The sequence below is a fragment of the Leucopleurus acutus genome (genome assembly GCF_964270905.1).
Source record: "Leucopleurus acutus genome assembly, chromosome: 12".
Lineage (NCBI taxonomy): Eukaryota > Metazoa > Chordata > Mammalia > Artiodactyla > Delphinidae > Leucopleurus > Leucopleurus acutus.
Window position 1 is genome coordinate 46,750,076 of NC_139154.1, and position 20,222 is coordinate 46,770,297.

Genomic DNA, 20,222 nt, shown 5'->3' on the forward strand with positions numbered 1-20,222 from the left:
GGCCTAGGGTGACAGGCTGGGTGAGAAGGGAACTCAGCATGGAAAATGGTGCTTTCCTGTCTATGCTTCACGAACCTTTCTAAAGTTTCTGATGTGTGTCTCCCCACCCCCGCCCACCCCCGCTGGGGCAATGCTCATCCTGCCCCACCCTACGGCGTGACTTCATAGCTTTAATCACAGCCCCGCTCAGCTTCGTCTCTCCAGATTGGAGAGCCGTAAGCTCTCTTGTCTGTCCTCACTTGGCTGCCCTGCCTTCCCCTTCATCGATGTAGCTGCCCTTTCCTGGAGCTTTTCCATCTCTGTATATCTTTCTTGAGGTGGCAGGACTGAAACGCACAAAATTCTCTAGGTGAGGACGATGAAAGAAGGCCGACGTCAATAACTGCCCAGATGTGTGTGCGGAAGGTCCCTGCAGCAGCGGGAGTGGGGCAGGTGCAGCTCGGGCTCCGGAGACGCCCACGGGGTCCTAGGAAGCCCACGGGGCTCGGGACCGGAGGGAATGAACCCCTCTTGCTGGAGAGGGCCTGGAACATGTGGCTCTGGGGAAGGGACCGGGGAGGGCTGAAAATAAACAGGGGTTTTTGGAAAAACAAAATGGAGAGTCTGGGATTTCACTCAGATGCTCCCCCGATAAGACCAGATAAGTAGATCAGCCTCTGGAAAGGGCCCCTGCCAAACCTGCTCCCTTCCAGAAGGCTCCATCTCTGACAATACCACTGCCACTGGCCCTGGGGGCTGGCAGCACCTTCCTCCCTCTCCCTGGTCCGCAGCCCAGCACTGCAGGCCCTGCCAGTTCTCTCCCATCACGGCCACCCCCCAACAGGCTCTGGGGGCAATTTTTGGCCCCAATGTGCCCCATCCTATCTCCCTGCATTCTCTTGTGCTCAACCCATCATGCTCACGGATGCCAGAGTGAGCTTCCCAAAACATGACGCCCATCACTTCACACCTCCCACCGTCTCAAAAATCCTCCAGATAAACACAGCACATTTTTGAGAGGATAAAATATAAACCCTCGGGCTGCCTGCAAACTACCTCTCCACCCAAGATCAAAGGTGTTCGTAAATGAAACCCTCGTCCACTCAGCCAAGCCAGTCCGCGCACGGTCCGGCCTCCCCCAAGCACGCCCGTCCCCGCGCACACTCGTCCCTGCATATGCTGCTCATGAAGGTCCTAGGTGGGGAAACCTCCCACTTTCCCCGGCCACACGTCACCTCCCTTCGAAGGCCCAAGTCCAGCCCCTCCCGCCAATGTCTTCGGCACTTCAGGTCCAGACCACGGGCCAGGCTCTTGGGGTACTGGATGGCTCTGTGAGCGCTGGTTTGACATGATCAGCTGGGGGAATGAGCAGAGGAGTCTGCATGGCACAGTTACAAGGAAAGTCTCTAACCTCGCGAGATGTCTGACAGCCCTGTTTTCCCCACACCTTCAAAAGCATGACGACACAGGGCAACGGGCAGCAGCGGGCCCACGCAGGCTCACAGGCAGGGATGCCCCGTGAGGGGCCGGGGCCCAGGAATGGGAGATACCCTTTCAGGAAGTTTCGTGCATAAAAACAAGGGGCACCAAGTCACCGAGTCAAGGTTCCAGGGGTTAGTGAAGGAGCCTTTCTAACCCGGACACAAAGAGGGGATTTGATTTCTGTCTTAAGAATCAAACGGTCATATTAGGTGGGAAATTGAACCGATGCTGCAAACGCCCAATAACCTGAGGGAAACGATACTCGGCTGGCTTAAGCTGCAGTGGAACGGTCCCCCGGCTTCACACAGCTTACAGCACAAGTCTTTCGCTTTGAAGTGGAGCCGTTTGGCCCTCAGGAACTCACTCACGCAGGCGTTATGATGGAGGCCCAGCCTCCAGCGAGGAGCGAGGAGTGAGCTACGCGGCAGCGGGTCTGGCTGAGCTCGGAGCCTGCTCCCAGCCCCCTCTCCCCCTCCTCCCCTCCCCCTCCCCCCCTTTCTGGGTTATTCTTAGCAAGAGGTGACCTCAGAGTGCTCCCACTGAGCAAAAATAACCCTGGAGGAAGTTGATGAATATAAATTTTCAATGAATAAGTGCATATACCTAGTAAACAGGGCGGGGAGCCCTGAAGGGCCGGCCCCCACCCCAGGGTCTGGCGGGCAAGGGCAGATACTGTCCCTCCCGGAGCCCCAGCGGTAACCAGCACATAGGACAAAGGCGCTCGCAGGGCAGGCTGGGTCTGTGAGCAGGCAGGAACCAGCTTCGGACACCCTCACTTGTTACTCGGCAACGTCCTCGGAGCCGGTGAACAGGAAGATGCCCCTTCCTCCCAGCCGACGCTCACACCCACACACAGGCCCACACTCTCTGGCCAGCAGAGACCAGCCCTGCAGGCTGCTGTCCCGTCCTCTGGTCGCGGGTACTGGCCAGCCAGCAGGCCCTGCACCCAGGTGCCAGCTCCCTTTCTAGGCTCCGCCCAGCCCTGAGGCCGGCTTCCTGTTTCCTGTTGCTGCTCCGGCTGCGAGCATCCTGGCTCTGAGGCCAGTGCCACAGACCAACACTGCCGCCCGGTTGACATGGGCCCACTGCTCACTCCTCAGACCACCGCAGCCTTCCCCACTTACCCGCAGGCTCCCTGGTATTTGGGTCAATTGCCCTGCTCAGTTCTGTTTTCTCTGGATGCTTTTTGGACCAGGTCTACACGCTTTTTCAAACAGCCCTGCATTCATATGTTATCTTAAAGCGAATGTGGGATACCCAGCCTTCCAGATGGTGTGGCTGGAGTGGCAAGGGGGAATGAGCACCGTGGGCTCTGCAGTCGGGAGGTGTGGAGTCCAAGTCCAGATCGTCCTCTCTGAACCTCAGTCTCTTCATCTGAATGTGGGGATGGTAATGCCAGCGGCCTCCAGCTACCCCACACAGGTTTGTCGCTGGCATCAGATGAGGTCACGGTGCAGAAAGCCCTCGCTGGCAACCGACTGCTGCACCACTCTGAGCCTTTCTTCGTGGTCGCTGACCTCAGTGAGTGGGTAGACAGTGCAATGGGGGTGCCTCTAAATGGCAGATCTGGTGGAAGAGACAAGGCCTCTCCACCAGCTTTTGTGTGTGAAAAGCCAGCCTTTGGTTTAGGTTTTTTAAGTTCCCAATCCACCAGGAAATGGTACTTTTGTAAAACACGAAATCATGACTGTGGATGTGGTGACAGTATCAAATTGATATAAAGGTTTCTAAATGCTGATTCTCAAGTTCTGTACAGACAGGTACCGAAACAGTTCGCAGACTGGTGCTTCGCAGTCAGGTGTGTGGACCAAAGCCCGGGATTGGTGGGCTGGTATCTTGTCTTACTTCTTAGTGTTCATTTTAATTTCACAGTCAGTTCAAAAGGGAGAGCCAGCGTGGGTCACGATGGCTGCACTGGGCTTCATTTGCAAGACAGGCCTTGGTGGGCTGCGATACCGGGCAGGTAGAGAGAAGGGAGGGCTGCAGAACAGCTTACGAGGCAGCGGGACAAGCGTGCTTGGGGTGATCAGGGAGCAGCGAAGAGGCGGGGTTTCCTTGGCAAAAGAGGTGGATGCTGAGCAGCAGTGCAGAGGCAGGAGGGGTCACATGGTGGAGGCAAATGGAGGGCTCCAGGCCTCGTCCCATGAGAAGAAAGCGCCTAGAGATTCTTGAAAGCGACGGGCCCCGGGCCGTATTTGGTGTAATTACGTGCGGCCTCCCCTCTGGCACACTAGGTTGAAATAAGTCTTATTTATTTGGCAGGTGCTCAGTAGGTGTAATGTGCTTGTCACCGAAAAAGAGGGGCCGGGGGTTCTAGAGAGATGCTGGGGGCAGGTGGGGCCTGATCTGGGTGAGGGCGCAGCCAGGAGGCTGACGCAGGAGCAGGAGAAAGTGGAAGGCACTCAGGGACAGGCGGGCCTCGGGGGAAATTCTGTAGACGATTTCACAGCCTCAGGCCGGGGGATGGTGAGGACACCACTGGATGTACCTCGTCCCTCCCCGTCCAGCAGCGGATATGCAACATTTGCACAAATGTTTGCACTCCCAGCACTGCTCCCTCTGTTCCACCTGCCAGGATTTGAGCCAAGCCCACCCTCCCACCCCGTTTCCAGGCTTAGCTCGATGACACACACTCAGCTGCTTTAAAGCTCCCTGGTCAATCTGTTCCCAGGGCCACAGCTGTGCCAGGTCCCCAGAAGCCCTCCCTGCTGTGCTCCTCGGCTGGGGAGGGGCGGAGGCCTGGGCCAGCACCTGCTCCACAAGTGAACCAGGTGGCCCGAGGCCCAGGAGACCGTGGGCTGGCCCTGAGCTGCAGCACGAACTTCCCCCACGTGGGCTCCCTTGGGGTCCACGGGCCTGCTGCCGGGGAAGACCTGCTGGCTGTTCTCTGTTCCCCTCTACATGCATAGGCGTCCCTTTCACGACAGCTGCCTCAGCCCCATGCCTCCCCACGCACTCTCCCCCTTCCCAGGGCCTCACTTAGGACTGGACCACATCCACACTGACCTGCATGGGATGCGCACCGCTGCCCACTGGAGCTGCTGAGAGGCCGACGCCAGGCTCCCACCCGAAAGGCCTTGCAGACCCCTGGCCCACTGGCCCCTCCGGGGGTGGGGATGCCGGTTTATGACGCTGCTGGCCCTGTGCATTTGGAGCCCACTTTGCTGTTTGCACAGCACCCCTGGAGGTGGACAGGGCAGGTATTACCGGTAGCCGTATTTTACCAATGAGGGAGCAAAAGTTCAGAGAGGTTCAGTAACTTGCTAAGGTCACACAGCTGGGAAGCAGTAAATCCAGGGCTGCTGCTTCTGTTTCGGGTAAGGGCAGGACCGACCTTTGCTGACCACTGGCTCTTTGGTGTTTTAACCCATTTAATTCTCACAGGGGTCTAGGAGGAATGCATTTTTATCATCTCTATTTTTCAGAACGGGAACCCAAGGTTCAGGCAGTGACTTGTTCAATGTCACACGGGTGGTCTGTGGCGGAGCTGGGATTTAAACCCAGGTCTGTTGGATTTTAAAGACTGTGCTTTTCCCTCCATGCTGGGCACTGTTCCAGGCCAGGGGTGTATGGCCCACTGGGCCGTGCCCCTCTTCCCTCTCATTGTCCATCTCTGGACGCGCTTCCACACTTACCCCTGATTTCTCTGCACCCTCTGATCCTGGGGCCCCACCCCACCTCTCAGTGACGTGCCCTCCCTTTGGTTCCAGGGACTCACAAATGTGAGTCCAAGGGCTGCCGGGTCCCATTTGCTACAGGTGGTGGCTCCCATCCCCAGCATCCGAGCCAGGGAAAGGCGGGGTTTGCTCTGCAGATCTCGAGCACACGTGCAGCTCAGATTCGGAATGACAGGTGGGCTCTGACTCAGCCTGCACCGTGCCCCTCCACCCTCTCCCGCCAGGTGCCCTGTGAGGGCGGGGAGGAGAGTGGAGGGACCCCGGGGAATCTAGGAGTGCGGCCTGGAGTCCGCTGCAAGCTGAAAATTCCTTTGAAGTCCCGTTTTATCTTTCAACTGCATGTGAATTTTTCATTCCAGGCCATTAAATATCCATGTCTGCTTTAATATTAAAGTGTTTAAAATTACTTACCAGTTAAATGACTTAGCTTCTTCCCCCCTCCCCTCCAAATCTCCAAGCAGAAGTGGCAGTGGTGCACTTCAGTGCCCTGCAGATTCCCAGAGCTCCCGACTCCAAGAACACCCCTCACCTCCAGCTGGTGCAGCCCGCCCTCCCTCCCTCCGCCGCCCCTTTCACTGCAGCCACGTTCACCCTGCTCTCTGCCCCAAGGAGGAAAATCCTGCCCCGCTGAGAACATTTCCTTGAAGGGCTGAGTTACAAATGTGGGGCTCCTGGCTTCTCTTTACCTTCTTGCTCCAAGTTCCCCGTTCTCAGCTGGAAGGGACGAAAAGAAAGGAACCAGCTGTGGCTGCAGCTGGCAGATAACTATTGTTCTGCCTCTGAGTTTAAGGCATAAGGAAGGCACGTTCCTGCCGCCCACGGGCCTTGCCCTCCGGAGCACGCCTCATCTTGGGCAACCCCAGAGTCCCCCCCACCCCGATTCAGAGGCAATGGCACCCGGAAGCCCGGGGTCTACACTTCCACTGGACTTACACAGCGCCCAGCCCTCCTCCTCTCTTAACAGCCTGCATCTCTTCCCTACTCACTTTGATCGGACTTCCAGACCTCAGTTCCCTTCCTCCAAGTTCTCCAGGTGGGGCTGAGGCCCAAGGTGGGTGTCTGGATGGGGAGGGAGGGGCCCATGCAGGCAGGCTAGGGAAAAACAAGTCCCACTCTCTTGCTGCCCTTCCAGAAAGAAGCTGAGTCAGGGGCCTGATTCAAGTCCCACAAGACCCACAGCGCAAGTCCCCTGGCCTCTAGGGGCCTCCAGTTCGATGCAGAAAATAGGAAAGTTTGGGGGTGGTGTTGGGGATCCAGTGAATGGGGAATGGAATTGGGCTCTACAGCTGGAGGGGTACACTCCATGCCCCAGTCTTGGCGTGCCCAGGTCCCTGCGGGACACATCACTGGCATTTACAGTGTGCATGTGCGCGTGCGTGCGTATGTGCGCGTGCATGTTAGCGTTGTGTGCATGTGCGCGCATGCGCGTGCGTGCTGTTAGCGTGTGTGCGTATGCGTGTGTGCGCCTGCGCGCGCACCTGGGCTGGGGGTACGCCACCTCACTCACCGGAGGGTGCTTGCGCTTCCTCCCAGGCCGCCCCACCTTCCGGGCAGTTGTGCTGGGCTCCTGCCGCTCCTCCTTGCCACGAGCCTCCTCCTGCTCCTCTCCCTCCTGTGGGCACAGACACAGCCTGTAAAGCCAGGGCTGGACCCCAGAGCCCTCCCCAGTGTCCCACCCGCAGGGCAGCCACACTTCCAGGGTTGTGCCACGCTGATCCCCCTGGCAGGGATGGTCGTCACCCGCTTTCTGACTGGCAGAGCTGGGCCACCCCTGAGGGCCGAGTCAACTTTATCCTCAGGGGACTTCAGAGCCGCCCCGCTGCCCCAGCAGAACGCAGCTCTCCCTTGGGTGGACACGTTCTCTGAACCACAGAATCATAACACATGCTCTGACAAAGAATTTGTTTCTGGATATGAGTTTATTTATATGAAAAAAATCTAAAACAAGTACAAAAATGATTAATGCCGTATTTAATGAATCACCTTTATTGAAGAGAATAAAATCACAGGAAGAGAAGCATGACATGTAGCGATGTCTACTGGAAGTACACGCAACCCTTGGAAGGAGGCGTACCACAGACCATGGAGGGCATTACAGCCCCTGTACACACACCTACCCTGAAGCAGCTGCCACATCGCGTAGGCACTGCATGTGCCTGTTACCCCGCGGGAGCATCTCAGGGACCGTGTCTTGGTTCATCGTGATGCCCGTCCTTCGCTGAATTTTGGACCAGAGTTTGGTTTTGTTACCACCCTTCACCTGGCACATGCCAGGGCCGAGCCCTGCAATGCTTGTCTCGTGGGGCAGACACATAAACCTAGAAAGTCCTCCTGCCTCACTGCTCCAGCCTGGCCACAAACCACCCACAAGCTGCTTCTGACTCAGCCGGCTCCAGCATGACTAATCATGAGCAAAAACTGTGCTGGGGAAGGAGAGAGAAAGGGACCCTGACCCAGCAGAGGCCCCTCAGGCTGCCTGCCATTCGTGCCCTGCATGACGTCAGCAGCCACAGACATCTTCACAGTCCTCCCAGGGGAGGGCGCCAGCCCAGAGCCATGCTGGTGCCACAGAAAAGGGGAGGTGCACAGATTCCCAGGGGATTGAATCGAGGTGGCCCTCAATGTCCCACTCAACTTTCATTTTTTGTGATTTCAAAATAGCTTGTGGTTTGCCACATTAATTTTCAGGTGATGGTGGGACATGCAGATGGAAACCTACTGCGACCCGTCACAGACATGAGACCGATGGGAAGAGTGGCATTGGCCCGCTCTGTCCATCCATCCATTCAAGGCACATCTGGGACAGACCTGCCCAGGAAGGAGATTTAGGAGGGAGATTTAGCATTGCAGCTGAGAGTCCGGGAGCCCTCCGAGGACATATGGGTGGAAGATGACAGAGGCCCCAGGCCTTAGCACTGAGGGGAGACTCCAGTCAAGTTGCAGGAGGTGGAGAGAGTGTTCAGAGGAGCAGAAAGGGGACGCCGGTGTATTGTGGGTACAAGAAAAAAGGGAGTTGCCAACCCAAGAGGCAAAGTCGACAGATGCAAAGAAGTCGAGCGCAGAGAGATTTGGTTAGGGGTGGAAATGGTCAGCCTCAGAGGGAAGCTGTGCAGAATGACACGGCAATGAGGACCAAGGGGCCGGAGAGGGGCTGGAGAGACAGTTTAAGGAACCCAGCCGAGAAAGGTCTGGAAAAGAAGCCAAGGACAGGGAGCCTAGTGCCGGCTGTGGACAGGAGGTGAGGGTCCGGGGTGGTGAGAGAAAGGCTGCCCCAGGACCAGAGACCCTTGAGAGGCTCTTTTCAGGAAAACATGGCAGAGAAACTGTGAGGGCAGAAAGGCCGAGGTGGGGGACAGCCAAGTGGCAGGGAGGCCTCCATGACAGCTCTGTGGGCCTGGACCGGAGGGGGGCCCAGGGCCACATGCCCCATGGTAAGCCAGGCCTGCTGGTGCTGGGCTGTCTTCTGAGACCCCACAGACACCCCCATTTATGAAACAATCACTTGGATCACACAGAGAGAAAATATTACCAATGCAGCTTAACGTTGGTGAAAGTTCCAACTGAATCTACCCAAGTCTAGTGAACTTCAGCTGAGGTGGTGCTTTTGGTCAGGTTACACCACGGCTAAAAGGGCGCCGTCTTGATCGTGCCGACCAGGTAACTCGGTATTTACAACACATCTGGAGGCCGCGCAAGGTCGTGGAAAGGCATGGGGCTTAACGCAAAGCAAACTGGGTATGAGCCCGGCTTGTCCACGTGCTAGTTCCAGGACTGTTCTCTCTGAAACTCAGTGTCCTCATCCATAAAATGGGAGTAGGAAGGTGTCCATTCTGCCTGCTTCTCGGGTTTTTAAGAAGACAGATGACTAAGTGGTTCGTACCCTTGCCTGTTTTGTTCACTGCTGAATGCCCAGAGCCTAGAACAGACTCAGCACTTACTGGGTCTTCCACATGCCCCTCGATGAGAGGACTTACATATTCCCCGGCAGCAGGAGGCCCACCCAGCCCCTGTACTTGCCTGCAGAGCACTAGGCCACACCTAGCCAAGCCTCTGACCACTGCTCGTGGCCGGGCCCATGGGCCTGGAATGCACAGGTAACAGCCGAGAGGGGGTGCCGAGGTGGGTCAGGATCAGTCTGGGTGGCCATGGGGTCTGAAAAGACTCCTACCACGCAGAAATTCTGGGCTCTGAACTATCCCTTTAGCACACTGCATCTCTTACAGAAGAGATTCATCTGATTTCCTAACTTTTGCTCTGAACTTATCAGAGACGGGAAAGCCAATCAGAGCCTCAGATCAGCACTAAGGAACCACAATTACCAGGCTGCCTGTGCTGACTAAAAACAAAGACACCTGCTGTTTCAGGAGCGCCAAGCCCCAGCTTCCATTAGCATATGGAGAAAGCCTTTGGGGGCCCCTGATAGGCAACCCCTGTGCCATCTGGAGACTTGCTGTCATTCCTCACCTCCACACACGTGCTCTGCCTGACACACAGGAGATGCTCAGCACATCCTTCCCTGTTGAATTTAATTCAATGCAACACCCCCAAGAGGAAGAGGTGGAAGACCTTGACGCCAGACCATCTGTCCAGGTCCTGGTGTATTGAGAACGGGGAGCCCCCAGGGCCATGTCCTGAGCCTATCCCTCGGGGCCCAAGCGGGGAACGGCACCTGATGCCCAGTCCAACACTCTGCCCTCCGGGACCCCTGGGGTGTGCTTCGGAAACCGAGTCTCCACGAGAGTCCAGGTGGGGAGTCGCACCGAGGTCTGAGCGACTCTGGCCCATACCCTTTCCATCTAGCCCCGAAGCACGGCTTTGTGAAAAGCGTGCCGTTTTCGGTCAACGCGTCATTCTTCCGGGATACAGCGACATCGCGGGGCAAAGGGAGGTGGCGATACCTTCAGCTCTGGGTCTGCCTGCATTCACACCCACAAGTGAGAGGGGTAATACACTGAGAAGGGTGAGCAGATGGCTCGGGGCGTGCCCCTCAAGGAGGCGTATCAAGCGGTTCATTCTCGCATCTGTCGTGGGGCCTGTTTCATTCAATATCTTTGCTGATGGGCTGAGCAAAGGAATGTAAAATATGCTTATCAAATCTGCCAGTAGCACTGAGTCGGGAGGCGTCACTAATACTCTGAAAGGGAAGAGTCTGATCCACAGTGACTTGGAGCAGCTGGAAAACAGTAACGAATTCAGCAGGAACAGCCTTGAGCCCAGGTTGGTTTCCTCATCTGTCAAGTGAAGGGGCTGAATTAGTCAGTCCTTCCAGTGGGAGGAGGCAGGAATGGGCAGAAATTCTAGCAAGGTGGGCTTTGGGGCGGGGAGGGGGCAGGCTGGACTTTTTGCTCTGCTATTTACTCCCTAGTCCCTTCGAGCTATTTAACCTCTCTAGTCTAGCGTTCCTCACCTACAAAATGGGGATAATAATATCTACTTCATAGCAATGGTATAACAATTAATTGAGGTAATATATGGAAAGCTGACGCATGAGAGTCACTCAAGAATCGCTAACTTCCTCCGCTCCCAGGTCCCGACCAGAACTATTCACAAACGTGCATCCCTGCCTCCTCCCCGTCCCTCCCCACCCCCATGCAAACCCCAGCTCACTGCCCAGCATATGCAGCCAACACTCAGTGTACAGACAAACCCCCACATCTGGCTGGTACCGCCGCAGTGAGATACTCAGGAACACTGGGGCTCTGTGATCCTTCCAAAATGCAAAGCTGATTACGTCACTCAACAGAGCTTAAGCCCTTGCTGAGGGGGCTCCCAGGGCCCTGCAGGATCAAGCCAAGCTCCTTGGCCCCGGTGAAGGAAGGCCCTAGGATCTGGCCGGCACTTCCCACCCATCGTAAACCAACCACGCCAGGTGCAAATGTGGGCTGCTCCCTCCGTGGGACATTGGCACAGACCCTTGCTTCTGCCCCACTCTTCCAACCTCACTTCCTAGATTCCCTTCCCCTGGGCCCCTCCTTCCCATACCCCACCTAGACTGAGTCTATGGGTCCTTCCTCTCCCATAGCACCCACTATCCAGCACTGCAACTGCCAGCTACCATCGTGACCAAGCCAGAAGCCCCTCGAGGAAAGGAACTCTGTCTTATTCACCTTGGCTTCGTCCCCAGTGCCTAGAGCGATGCACCTGGCACAGGGCAGGCACTCAAAATACTTGATGAGTGACTGTCACATAGTAGATGTTCAATAAACAAGTCCATACACACAGAGAGAGGCACGTGTACGAATCCACAAACGTGCACGAATGCAGCCAAGCAGGAGGATCCAGTGCCGTTCTCATCTTTATGACTCAAAGTCAGGAAACAGGATGACTAAAACGTATTTTCTAGTCTTAAACATAATCATGTCACTTCAATTTATGTAACGCTTTACAGTTTTCAAAGCCCCTCTGCATTTGGTGGCCTGTTAGATTAGGTGGTTACCATCAGCCTCTCTCAACTTCTGAGGCTATGATTTGACCTACATTTTAACACAGCTCACTGGGTGGATTATTTTAGGCCACACACAACTTCGCATTCTGAGGAGCTGGGCCACGATGACAATAATCTCACATTGGTACAGTACATGGTAATTAACAAAGCATTTTCACGTACGTGATTTCATTTTACTCTTATGCTTTACAGAAAGTAGAGCTGGTTTTATTTTTTTCCATTATGCAGGCGGGAAATCTGAAGCTCAGAGTGGTTACCTAACTTTCAGAGATCAGAGAGCCAGCAAGGGAGGCCTTTAGAACCAAAATTTAAATCTTTTGATCCCCAGCCCTCGGGTCTTTCCACAGCAACATGCCACCATACCCTACGATGCCGTGTGCCCCTGACACGTGCACATATGCACGACGATGAGCAGGCAGGCAAGCCAAGGTAAAGGTATGCTCTGGCATTCACACACGTACATCCACACGCAGTTGTCTCAGGGGCCTCATGCCTAGACGGGGACCCCTCCCGCTAAGAGAGGCACATCCCACGAGGCCCTCACCCAGAGCCAGCCGGCCAGCCAGACATACGTGCTCCCTTCAGAGCGTACACCGGATGCTACTGACCCAGCATCCGCTGAGCAGATGTCTCAAGTTGGTGTTTGAGTCAAGGGGATGAACTTGCCGGATCTAGCCGGCCACTTGCCCGGGCCCCCTGGGACAAGAAGCACGTACAGCCTTTGCCAGCTGGCTGGCTGGCCTCCCAGGGCCTGTCTGTGGTCGTGGAATTCAGCGAGACGAATTGGCTTCTCTGGCAGGCAGGGCCCCGTTCTGGGTGCCTGAGTACCAGGCCCACGACTCCGCAGAGCACCCCGCACACACGCGCGCACACATGCACACGCACGGCAGGCCCAGGCCGGGCCGCAGGGTGAGCTGCAGGAGGACGGGCGGGGAGGGCAGGGGCACCGGGAATTGCTGTAGGTGCTCCCACTTCCACACAGCCCTCCCAAGCCCCGCGTCTTTTCTGCTCTCAGTCACCTCCCAAAGCTCATCAGTCCTTTGTTTCAGCTACTCAACAATATTCAACAGATATTCACTGACTGCTCAGTGGGCTTCGTATTATAATTATCGAGGAAGGTCTTCCATGACTCCCAAAAGGCCATGCTCCCAGAAGGCAGCGTCCGTGTCCTGATGGCCCCTCCGACACCCGCACAGCTCCCAGGCACCTGCGCACTGTGGGCTTTCCCCAGGCCCTCCGCACCCCATGCACCATGCTGGGGCCTCACCGCCTTCCGGAACGGAGACTCCCCCAGCACATACCCAGCCCACTGCAGCCCAGCCATGCCCACCCCTGTGGTCCTAGGGCCACCATAAGGCCAGGCCCATGGATGTGCTCAAAAACGTTTACTGAGCACCAGCTATGTACCAGATATAAAGATAAGCAAACAGGGAACTCAGTTCAGAGGGAGAGACAACACATAAACACACAAGTGCCTGTGCTGTGCTGAGGGCTGGGATGGAGCGCGGCCGCTCTGCTAGCAGCCACCCCAAGCCCCCTCGCCCTCGCTCCTTCAGCAGCCCACCCGGGCTCTGCACAGCCCACCATCTCCTTCCCACCCCACCGGCCACCCTCCCTTGGAGGACGGAAAGAATCCAGAAAAATCTACTTCGTAGCCACGTGACTGTTAGCAAGTTTCTCAACCTCTCTAAGCCTCAACTCCCTATCTGTAAAGTGGGGATCCTCCAGCTACTGTGAGGATTGGGTGAGTTAATTGCCGGGCAAAGGAAACTCCTTTGGACGCCCTTCCACACCGTGCACATGCTAAGTGGGGTGATTGTAAGTAACAGCCCTAATAGCCCTGTGGCTCTCCGCAGAGGCAGCTGCAGGACAGGACCAGGCCCTGTGCCCAGTCCAGGTGCCAGAAAGGAAGGATATCTTCCCATTTCTCAGTCATCCTGGGACACCCACTCTTGCTCAGCTCCCCGCCGGCCCTCTTCCCTTTGCAGAGCTGAGCTCAGCTTCCCCGCCCAGGCCCTGTGGGGCCTCCTTCTTGGCCGGGATGGGCTCCAACCCCAGCCCAGACCTGAGGGACCTTGGGCCTGGCCGTGGCCCCGCATGCGAGCCTCTGAAGGTAGCATAGCCCCTGCCATCAGCAGTTAGGTCATCCTGGGACTTCCCTGGTGGCACAGCAGTTAAGAATCCACCTGCCAATGCAGGGGACACGAGTTCGAGCCCTGGTCTGGGAAGATCCCACATGCTGCGGAGCAACGAAGCCCGTGCGCCACAACTACTGAGCCTGCGCTCTAGAGCCCGCGAGCCACAACTACCGAAGCCCACGTGCTTTAGGGCCTGCGTGCCGCAACTAATGAGCCCATGTGCTGCAACTACTGAAGCCCAGGTGCCTAGAGCCCGTGCTCTGCAACAAGAGAAACCACCGCAATGAGAAGCCTGCGCACCACAATGAAGGGTAGCCCCCCCGCCCCCGCTGCAACTAGAGAAAGCCCGCACGTAACAACGAAGACCCAACGCAGCCAAAAAAAAAAAAAAAAGAGTTAGGTCATCCTGCAACTTGCCTCAGTTTTGCTTCTGTTCAGTGGGTAAAGGGAGAGGGGGCCATAGGCCGTGGGCTCTCAGGGGACTTTAAACCCACACCATTCACACCCTCGTCTGCATTGTCCCCACTCTTCTCCCATGCTGCTCAGTCCTCGGGGCTGCAGTGGATCGTCACCACAAATGTGCAGATAGGTTGGTAGACAGAGAGATAGGTAGATGGGGAGGAAGGTACATAGGTAGGTAAATAGACAGCTGGTTAACTATCCAAAATAAATTACAAGCCTAAATCCGTGCCCCTGTGTTGACCGCTCACACACACCATCTCACGGAAATCCCTCATTTCGCTGCTCAGCAGTCACCGAGCTGAGTCCACGTTCACACACAGTCTATCTCCAGAGTCCAACTGACCCCCCACTTAAGACTGTACTGACTGCAGAGTTCAACTTGACATGTAATAGCGGTTAACTTAGAGAATTTTAGAGAACCCGAACCCTAAAATGGAGGTCCCAGTCAGCTCTGGGGTGGGCGCTGTTTACATCACTTGCCTGCTCTCCATGCGCAAGCATCTAATCGACTCCACTGGGCTAAAAGCGGACACGCCATTATTATTATTAGCTGTGTTCCCGAAGAGGCAAGGGCAAAGCTGCCTTTACTGGAACTGTTTAAATGTGTAAGAGGGATGCTCCCTCAACGACCCCTATAGTGACGATTATAAAGCAAAGAGCAGGCCGAGTGACCGTGTGTGGGCATCTGAGTGCTCTAAAGGCAGGGCATGCCCGGGGCGGGCACCGGATCTGTGGGCCAGCAAGAACAGCTGAGCGTGGAGCCGGGGGAACCCCACCCAAGGATGCCCTTGAACTTCAGAACTGGAGTGCAGGAAGTGGTCGGCGCCCGAGGGAAATCAGTACGCCAGGCCTCTGGGTTGGACCTAGGTGAGAAGGGAGGAACCCTGGCCACAGCACTGGCCATACGTGCATATATATACACATAGGCATGCACACACACACACACACACACGGGCACACTTGCTGTGCTCCCCCAGCACAAATACGTACCCCCCAACAGGCGCTTCTCCTACCCAGTAGGAGAGGGTGAGCTCAGGGCGAGCCGTCCAGGAGCGGCCTCCTTCCTCCAGAGGGCAGGCATGGCTTACCCATCCTTGTATCTTCCTATCCCCTTCCCTTTACTAGGTCCTCCAGCAAAGTATATTCAGTTCACCCAACAAACTCGTGGAGCCCTACTATGTGCCAGGTACCTGGAAAGCTACCAAATCTGAAAAGGAGGAAAGGAGGGAAGGAGGAAGGAGGAAGGGAAACAAGCAACGTGTCCACAGCAGTGTCTTCCACACGTAAGAGTATGTACCTGGTATGTGTGTGTATGTGCATGCGCACGTATAGCCAGTCACACGTACTAGCCTGTGTACGTGAGCTCCTGCTGGAGATGAAGTGCTCCCAACAGCGACCCCTGGGCAAGAGCACTGCTATGCAGAGAAAAGCATTCTCTGACCATCCCGACTTTCAGAAGAAACCTGGATAGGACTATGGAACATCACAGCTGGGAGGCACCATCCATTCCATCCCCCTTCACATAGGAGGCAGCCTGAAAGGCACAAGAGCCTGGGTTCGAATCCCAGCACCACTACTTACTAGCTGTGTGGCCTTAGACAAGTGACCTAACCTCTCTGAGCATCAGTTTAGTCTTTAATAAGATAGAGTGATGAAAATAACAGAGCCTACCTTATGGAGCAGTTGTAAGAATGAAATAAGATAATGAGAGTACAGAGCTTAAAAGAGCACCTGGCAGACAGTCAGCACTCAATGCATCTGTTATGTTTCTAAGGCCCGAGGAAAGAGGGGAACAGCAAGATCAGGGGCCCAGCCCGGGGCTTGGACTCCTGGCCAGGCACTGATTCACATTTGGGGATCTGAGGAGGCCCTTCCAGCCCCGGGCTTGGAATGCTCTTGGTCCCCCGTCCTGCTCCCTCTGCCCCCCTCTCTCCCCTCTACACAGGGCCTGGCACCATATCTCCATGATCCCCTCTGAGCCAGAACCAAGGCTCCTGGACTTCCTGATGCTCACCTCCCTTCCCATCTCTCATAAGGCCAGCTCCCCCTCCCTTTTCTGTGGCCGGATTTACCCAGCCGACCCTCACTGCCAGAGTCCCAGGGCTCAGCATTCCTCCTCACCACCCCCCCACACCGAGCCTGCCTCCTCCCAGGCTCCCCAAGCTGCCCCGTCCCTGCCCAACACATGGACAGTAGGGCTGGGGAGGCTGCTGGGCAGGTGCCACGAGGACACCACATACACAGGCCTCTTGCACTGCCGAGCACAGGCGCGGCCGCCTCAGCCTACCACGCACACTCCGCACCCTGCCTGTTTGATCAGGGCTCTGGGATGGTCCTCCTGTGAAGGGGTCTTATCCACTCTCATTTTCCTCTCCGTCCTATCCACAAGATACGTCCTGAGCACCTACTGTGTGCTAGTCGGGCCCTGAAGATCCACCCAGACGACGGTGGCTGGGGTCCTGCCCTCCTGGGGCAGCTGCGGGGCTGGATATTATCCACACCAGTACTTCTCAAATCCCCTAGAGGGTTGGTAAAAACAAGGATTGCTAGGTCCCCTCCCCAGAGTTTCTGATTCAGCAGGTCTGGGGGGGGCCCGAGCTTTTGCATTGCTAAGCCTTCCAGGTGCTGCTGGTACCGCTGATTTAGGGATCACATTTTGAGAACCAAGGGTTCTCTCTGTAATTCAAGACAGACTGAAGCCAGGGCTTTGATCAGAGAGGAGAGAAAATTAGGGAAAGGGCACATCAGTCAGAGGAAGCAGCATAAACAAAGGCCTGGCAGCTCCAGGAAGTACTGGAGTGAAAGGTACAGGGAGGCGTGGCCGGTGGGGGGGGAGGGGCAGGCGGGAAGGGCACACGGGGCCAGGTGGTGAAGGGGCCAGTGGGCAGCCACACCCCTGCCCTCTGGCTCACCAAACAGTTCCTTTGTGCCAGGTGCCCCTGGAAACTCTGCCAGACTCCTTGGGCTGTGGCCCAAACCCATCTTCCACTCTGCAGCCACACGGCACCCCTGCCCCAGGCCTGGCTTTCACGGGCTGCCGTGGGCGGCTGTCAGCGTCTCTGCCTGCCCTCCTGGGGGCTGCACGGGAACCAGCCCAGCGGTGCCAGGGAGGTGTACCAGGTGAGCCAGCACGCACACCGGGGAGAGCGCCCCCCACACCCCAGCCCCCATCTGTCAGCTCCCTCTATCAGCACCAGCTCCGGGCCTGGGTGTGTGTTTGTTGCCTCTTGAGCCAGAACAGTTACTATGGGTGGATAATAATAGCAATCGTAATCCCTCATAATTGGACCAGACTTTGCTGTTTGCAGGGCACTTGCTCCATGCCCGTGACCTCATCTGACTTCCACAACCACCCCATAAAACAGGCACAGCTAGAGTTACTATCCCCATCTTACAGCTGAGCAAACGCAAGCCCAGAGGGCCTGAAGCCACATCTCCAATAAGTGACATCTTCAGGCCTGGGGCCCGGGACTCGGGACTCTCTGTCCAGTGCTTTTTCCCTGTCCTGAACTGTCATGATGGAGAGCCTGTCTGCGGCTCTCCATGGGAGGGGCTGGGGGCTCTGCGGCCCAGGGAAGCCCTGTCCAGTAACAGGAGAAATGTGGCTCGGCTGCCCCTCCTCCTCCAGCTGGGGGGCGGGGGGCAGCTGACCACCAACTGCAAGTGCATGGACACGGAGCTGTGTCAGCACCAGTCAGGACGTCGGACCGGGGGAGGGGTCAGGGTCACCTAATCTAACGAAGGAGCAAAGCCAGGCCCAAGGAGGGAAGGGAATTATCCATGGCCACAGCTGCCACTCAAGAGCACAGGTGGGTGCAGGTGGCCCTGACTCTATGGCGGCAGGGTCTGGGTCTGCTGCCGCCTGCGTCCGCGGGATCGGAAAGAAAGGGACTGACCTGTAACCCCTAGGAGCCCCACCCAGTGGGCTGCAGCACGCACTTTCTTCCCAGCTTGGGGGTATACACGGTCCCCAGTCCCGTGGCACTCTGCAGGATCCTGGGCTGGAAAGACAGGTGTCTGGGCTTCGTGCACGCATCCGCGCACGTACGTGCGTGTGTGTGTGTGTGTGTGTGTGTGTGTGTGTGTGTCCGTAACAGGACCCATGCAGGTGGGGCAGTGAAAAAGACTCCGATACAGGAGAGCAGGCTCTCATCTGGACCCCCCACTGATAAGCTGGGCTCAGCTTCCTCATCTCCAAACCAGGGCCATCTGTCCTTGCCCCACTTGTTTCAAGGGCTGTCCTCAAGGACCAAATGGATGGAAACCACCCAGAAGGCAGAAACTGGCTCTAAGAATGAGCAGGCCCAGAAGGAGCTGAGCACGTGCGGCGGGAGGGTGGGCAGGGAGCAGGTCTCGGAACTGCCGCTGATGGCGGATCACCAGAGCTGACCCCCTCAGAGCGCTCAGTGGTCCCACACCTGGTGTCAGGTGTCCACCCTGGTTCCAGGAGGACAAACTGTGCCCCAGAAGCTCTCAGATACCACCAAGTATCACCACCCCTCACTGCCGCTCAGGGAGAGGAGAACAGGCAGAGGGAACTGCGGGGACCAGGGCATGGCAGACGGGACGCCCCGGGAAGGCCGTTGGCTGGTGCAGCTTCCCTGGAAGGGTGGCGGCAGGGTCTACCATTCCACAGAAGGGAAAAAGAGTCCACGTGCTGGGGATTCGAATGGCTGTGCCTACAGGTGGACACGGCTTGGTGAGGTCCCGAGGTTGCCTGTCAAAAGCCGGCAAGGACACCTACCAGTCTGCTGGCATCTCCTCTAACTGATTTAGGCCCATCCTGGAGTTGAGCAGAAGGGTGAAGAGGTCACCCCTCATGGGGCTCCAAAACCAAGGAGGTCACTAGCTCCATGGCCAGAAGTGACACTTGCTCAGCGCCAGGGATGGGGCAGGGGAGGGAAATCACCATCTCCACTGTGACTGGTGCCACCCTGAGCACACAGCACACAGCGCGCCATGCACCGCGGTGAGCCTCGCTGTCTGTGCCGCCGGGGGAGCCCTCACGAGGCCTCCCATCTACAGAGCCCCCTGAACTTGTCTTTGGCCTCCCCAAAGCTACTAACCCCCCTGGGGAAACAGAGGCAGCTAACCCAGGTAAAGTGACTCACCTGAGGACACACAGCTAGTAAGAGGCCGATCCAGAAAGGAAGCCAGATGTGAGGACCCTGCAAGGCCAGCCCTAACAATCGCACACGCCTGGGGTCTGAAGCTCTGCTCACACACCACGGGGGTTGAAGACTGGGTCCCGGGGCCTGACCACCAGGATTTAACCTCTCCAAGCCTCAGTTTGCTTATCACCAAAACAGGGAGATAGATCTTCCCTACAGGCCCGTGTGAAGACGGAGCGGCGCGGTCCAGCGCCCAGCACCCCCAGCAGAGCCGGCTGCTCACCTTGCGCTCCTCCTCCCCCCGCTCCGGAGCGGGGCCGCTGGCGTCCCCGGGGCCGCTGGCGGGCATCGCGGGCAGCTGGGCGGTGGGAGGCAGGCTGGGGCTGCGCGGGGCTGGGGGGCTGCTGGCCTCTGGGGAAGGAATTATCGTGGTCTTGGTAAGCAAGAGTTAAAACTTAAACATAGATCCCGGCGCCGAGGGTGAAACGCGGCCTCAGGCTGTCTGTGGGGCTGGGCTTCCCGTGGCTCCACCTGTGGGGGGAAGAGAAGAGGGGTCAGCAGGGCAAGCCACCTCCACCCCAGGCCCCAGCTGACAGCCACCGGCTCCCAGGGCCAGACCCTCGGCCCCGGGGCCCCGCTGGCCTGACTCCTTTTCCCAGGCGCAGGCCGACCCGGCACCCAGCGATGTGGGCACCCAGCGATGCGGGCACCGAGGCCGAATCGGCAGGAGGGCCGCACCTGCCTCCAAGGCGCGACAGTTGCCGAGGCACAGTGGGCGCCACTTGTGGGACTTCCAGCCGCCTCCCGCCCCCTCCCGTCTCTTCATTCACGGCTGTTCTTTCCTTTGAAAGCTTCCCGCAGCCTCCCCCCCCCCGCCCCCCCGGGAAATCCCAGAGGTCCCCAGCCGGCTACATTTTCCTTCTGATCT

At 57.1% G+C, this 20,222-nt stretch overlaps 1 protein-coding gene across 1 annotated transcript in view; it reads right to left on the reverse strand.

The window, feature by feature from the left end:
* Positions 1-20,222, reverse strand: part of LOC309970145 (DNA (cytosine-5)-methyltransferase 3A-like) — a gene marked incomplete at its 3' end in the record, with an annotated part of 60,562 nt that overhangs the window by 13,690 nt on the left and 26,650 nt on the right. Inside the window, exons 2-3 of the mRNA XM_082852410.1 lie at positions 19,578-19,825; positions 6,646-6,750 (exon numbers count right to left, since the gene is read on the reverse strand). Of these exons, the coding sequence (XP_082708536.1) occupies positions 6,646-6,750; positions 19,578-19,643 (171 nt within the window). The 5' untranslated portion in view covers positions 19,644-19,825. The remainder of the gene's footprint in view (positions 1-6,645; positions 6,751-19,577; positions 19,826-20,222) is intronic.